Source organism: Acanthisitta chloris, unplaced genomic scaffold (genome assembly GCF_000695815.1).
Source record: "Acanthisitta chloris isolate BGI_N310 unplaced genomic scaffold, ASM69581v1 scaffold1910, whole genome shotgun sequence".
NCBI classification, from domain to species: domain Eukaryota; kingdom Metazoa; phylum Chordata; class Aves; order Passeriformes; family Acanthisittidae; genus Acanthisitta; species Acanthisitta chloris.
Window position 1 is genome coordinate 1 of NW_008649718.1, and position 4,987 is coordinate 4,987.

Sequence of the window (4,987 nt, forward strand, 5' to 3'; positions counted from 1 at the left end):
AGCGGGATGGGATGGGAAAAGTGGGATAGGAGGGGGGAACTGGGATTGGGGAACTGGGATGGGATAGGGGAAACTGGGATGGGTTGGGAAGGGATGGGATGGGGGAAACTGGGATGGGAAAAGTGGGATGGGAGGGGGGAACTGGGATGGGGGAACTGGGATGGGATGGGGAAAAGCGGGATGGGATGGGAAAAGTGGGATAGGAGGGGGGAACTGGGATGGGGGAACTGGGATGGGATGGGGAAAAGCGGGATGGGATGGGAAAAGTGGGATAGGAGGGGGGAACTGGGATGGGGGAACTGGGATGGGATGGGGAAAAGCGGGATGGGATGGGAAAAGTGGGATAGGAGGGGGGAACTGGGATGGGGGAACTGGGATGGGATGGGGAAAAGCGGGATGGGATGGGAAAAGTGGGATAGGAGGGGGGAACTGGGATGGGGGAACTGGGATGGGATGGGGAAAAGCGGGATGGGATGGGAAAAGTGGGATAGGAGGGGGAACTGGGATGGGATGGGGGAAACTGGGATGGGAAAAGTGGGATGGGAGGGGGAAACTGGGGTGGGATGGGAAGGGATGGGATGGGGAAAAGCGGGGTGGGATGGGAAAAGTGGGATGGGAAAAGTGGGATAGGAGAGGGGAACTGGGATGGGATGGGGGGAAAGTGGGAAGGGATGGAGAAACTGGGATGGGGAAAAGGGGGATGGGATGGAGGAAACTGGGAAGGGATGGGGGAAAGTGGGAAGGGATGAATGGGAACACTGGGAAGGGATGGGGAAACAGGGAAGGAAGGGGAAACAGGGATGAAATGGGATGAGGAAAAACAGGGAAGGGATGGGAATGCCAGGATGAGATGGGGGAAACTGGGAAGGGATGAGGGAAACTGGGAAGGAAGGGGAAACAGGGATGAGATGGGATGGGGAAAAACAGGGAAGGGATGGGAATGCCAGGATGAGATGGGGGAAACTGGAAGGGATAAGGGAAACAAACTGGGAAGGGATAAGGGAAACTGGGAAGGGATGGGGAAAACTGGGAAGAGCTGGAGGGAAACTGGGAAGGGACCAGCAGGGAAAGGATCTGGGGGAAGATTTTGCAGTGTTTGGCTTCTTTTCCCACTTTTCCTGCTTTCCATGCTCTTTTCCCACCCTTCCTCACCCTATTTCCTCCTTCCCTCATTCCTTTTCCATGTTTCCATACCTTTTTTCCTCCTCTCCCTGCCCCTTTTCCCTCCTTCTTTTTTCCTTTTCCCTCCTTCCTCCTCCTTTTTCTCCTTTCCTCTCCCTTTTCCCTCATTCCTTTTTCCTTTTCCCTCCTTCCTTTTCCCAGATTTCCACTCCAGACCATTCCCAATCTCCTAAAGTTTTTAAGGCTTTTCCTTTCCTTTTCCCTGCCCAATTCCTTCCCTTCATCCTGACTCCAAAACACAGTTAATTCCCTTTTTTTTTTTTTTCCCCTCCACCATGATAAACAAATCCCTGGACAATCCTTCCCATTCCCAGTAGCTGTAGTTTTCTTGGCATTCCCTTTCCTGGGTGATATCCATGGAAAATCCACTGTCAGGAAAGTTTGGGAGAGGTTGCTAAATCCAAGGATTACGTCAAGCTCATCCCAAAGTGCCAGAGAAAGTTTGGATCTTCTTTTAGAGTTCAAATTTCACCAAAACAAGAGAAAAAAATAAAAAAAGGGATAAACATGGATTTTCCTGCTGCTGGAATAACAGGAATTTTCCATCCTAATCCTTAAGGAGTCACTTGGGAATAAGTTTGGGCTCCTGGTGATTCCGTGGCTGCTTCCAAAGGGTGAGGCCTTGGCAAAGTTTGGGATTGGAAGCTCCAGAGCCATATGGAATCGTTTATCCCGATGGATTTCCTGTCCAACTCGGCTGTGCCGAAGGATCTGTGCCAACAGGGGCTGGAATTGTATTCCAGATGGGATAAACAGGTTGGATTGATGTTTGGAGCTGTGGTATTCCCAGTTTGGAGCAGCAAATCCAAAGGTTAAGACCAAGCAGAGCTTTCCTAGCTCCTAAATCCATGGATTTCCACCCTTCTCACCCCCACAAAGAGTCCTGATTCCATGGGAATTCCAATTCCATGATTCCCCAACATTTCCCTCTCCCTCGACAACATCCCAGAGGAGAATCCTCCAATTCCCATCTGGAAAATCCTTTGGAATCCCTAGGAATCTCCTACACTCTCAGCCCCCAACACTCCCCTCTCCCTTCCCACAACATCCCAGAGGAGAATCCTCCAATTCCCACCTGGAAAACCCTTTGGAATCCTTGAGAATCCTTTGGAATCTTGCAGAATCTTTCAGAATCCTTAGGAATCTTCCACCCCTCAGCACTAACACTCCTCTCTCCCTTCCACAACATTCCAGTAGATTTCCCACCTGGAAAAATCCTTTGGAATCCTTTGGTATCCCTAGGAATCCTTCGGAATCCTTCGGAATCCTTGAGAATCCTTCAGAATCCTTCAGAATCCTTTGGAATCCCTAGAATTCCCTAGGAATCTTCTATACTCTCAGCCCCAACACTCCCCTCTCCTTCCTGCAACATTCCAGTAGATTTCCCACCTGGAAAAATCCTTTGGAATCCTTCCAGAATCCTTCAGAATCCTTCAGAATCCTTTAGAATGCTTTGGAATCCCTGGAATTCCCTAGGAATCTCCTACACTCTCAGCCCCAACACTCCCCTCTCCCTCCTACAACATTCCAGTAGATTTCCCACCTGGAAAAACCCTTTGGAATCCTTGAGAATCCTTTGGTATCCCTAGGAATCCTTCAGAATCCTTTGGAATCCTCCAAAATCCTTCAGAATCATTTGGAATTCCTAGAAATCCTTTGAAATCCCTGGGAATCTCCCACTCCTCAACCCCACCACTCCCCTCTCCCTTCCCACAACATCCCAGTCCATTTCTTTCCCCATTCCCACCAGGAAAAAACCCTTTGGAATCTTCCCAATTCTCCCATCCCATCCCAGAACTTCCCAAATCCTAATCCCTATCCCTTCCTCTCTCCCAAAACTCAGCCTGGCTTTGGAATGGGATACTGAGCTCCTGTTTTCCCAGCCCCATTCCAAGTTTTTTTGGGGATTTTTTTTTTTCCTGGCAGTGAACGTGGTGGAAGCTCTGCAGGAATTCTGGCAGCTGAAACATTCCCGAGGTGCGGAATTACGGCACGGAGCTCTGGTCCTCTACGAGATGGTGGCAGCTGCCACTCCTCCCTACGTCTGCTTCGTCACCCTCCCTGGGGGCAGCTGCTTTGGCAGCTTTCAGGTATTTCCAGAGCCTTGGGAATTCCCTAGGAATCTCTAGGAATTCCCTAGGAATCCCTAGGAATCTCCTACACCTTCAGCCCTAACGCTCCCCTCTCTATCCACAACATTTCCAGTAGATTTCCCACCTGGAAAAACCCTTTAGAATCCTTCAGAATCCTTTGGTATCCTTCAGAATCCCTAGGAATCCTTCAGAATTCCCTAGGAATCCTTAGGAATTCCCTAAGAATCCCTAGGAATCTCCTACACCTTCAGCCCTAACGCTCCCCTCTCTATCCATAAAATTTCCAGTAGATTTCCCACCTGGAAAAACCCTTTAGAATCCTTCAGAATTCTTTGGTATCCTTCAGAATCCCTAGGAATTCCTAGGAATCCTTCAGAATCCTTAGGAATATTTGGGAATTCCCTAGGAATCTCCTTCATCCTCAGCCCCAACATTCCCCTCTCCCTCCACAACATCCCAGTAGATTTCCCACCTGGAAAAACCTTTTGGAATCCTTCAGAATCCTTTGGTGTCCTTCAGAATTCCTAGGAATCCCTAGGAATCCTTTGGAATCCTTCAGAATCCCTAGGAATCTCCCACATCCTCATTCCCAACACTCTCCTCTCCCTCCACAACATCCTAATAGAGAATCCCACAATCCCAGGAATGACTCCTCTGGATTCCACTGGAATCACTTCCCAAGGATTTTCCTGCTAGTTTGGAGCTTGGGAATGTTGTGGCTTTGCCTCCAAACTTTCTTAGTTCCCAGATTTTCCTGGTCTGGAAATTCCAGCAGATCCCAATCCATGATCCCAATCCCAGGAATGGCTCCCTTGATCCTCCCTGGGATCAATTCCCAAGGGATTTTCCTGCTGTTTTGGAGCTTGGGAATGTTGTGGCTTTGCCCTTAAACCTTCTTAATTCCCAGTTCCTCCCAGTCTGGAAACTCCCCCAGATCCCAATCCATGATCCCAATCCAAGGAATGACTCCCTTGTGTCCCACTGGAGTCACTTCCCAAGGGTTTTCCTGCTATTTGGGGCTTGGGAATATTGTGGCTTTACCTCCAAATCCCTTTAATTCCCTTTGGATTTAATTCCACCAGGAATGACTCCCGTGGATCCCACTGGAATCACTTCCCAAGGATTTTCCTGCTAGTTTGGAGCTTGGGAATGTTGTCCTTAATTCCCAGTTCCTCCTGGTCTGGAAATTCCAGCAGATCCCAATCCATGATCCTGATCCCTGCACTGCTCCCTTGATCCCCCTCTGGGATCACTTCCCAAGGGATTTTCCTGCTAGTTTGGGAATATCATCACTTCACCTCCAAACCCCTTTGATTCCAATCCCCTTTTCCCTCCCCCAATCCCATTCCCAATCCCAATCCGTCCCCACCCTACCTTGAATTCCCACAATCTCCACCATTCCCTGCCCAAAATTCCCATTCCCTTTCCAACCTCTTCCCAAACTTCCACCTCAACCCACTCCTCTCCCATCCAACCCTTCCCACCCTCCATTCCAGACTGGGAGAAGAGGTTGGAATCCTTGGAATGTTTTCCTTGTATCCCTAGTTTTGTCCCACCAAGGCTGAGGCTCGACGGAGCGCGGCCAAGATCGCCCTGATGAATTCCGTGTTCAACGAACACCCTTCCCGACGGATCACCGACGGATTCATCGAGCGCAGCGTAGCCGAGGCCTTGGCCTCCTTCAACGTAAGGAAATTCCAGGAAAAATCCTG

General features: G+C 49.6%; 1 protein-coding gene across 1 annotated transcript; it reads left to right on the plus strand.

Moving 5' to 3' along the window:
• Positions 1-3,108: 3,108 nt before the first annotated feature.
• LOC103804342 (LIX1-like protein) lies at positions 3,109-4,961 on the plus strand (the record flags this gene model as incomplete). Its single annotated transcript, XM_009077315.1, has 2 exons — positions 3,109-3,272; positions 4,821-4,961. Coding segments are annotated over 2 exons (305 nt in total), but the record flags the coding sequence as incomplete, so codon positions are not given.
• Between the last annotated feature and the right edge of the window lie 26 nt (positions 4,962-4,987).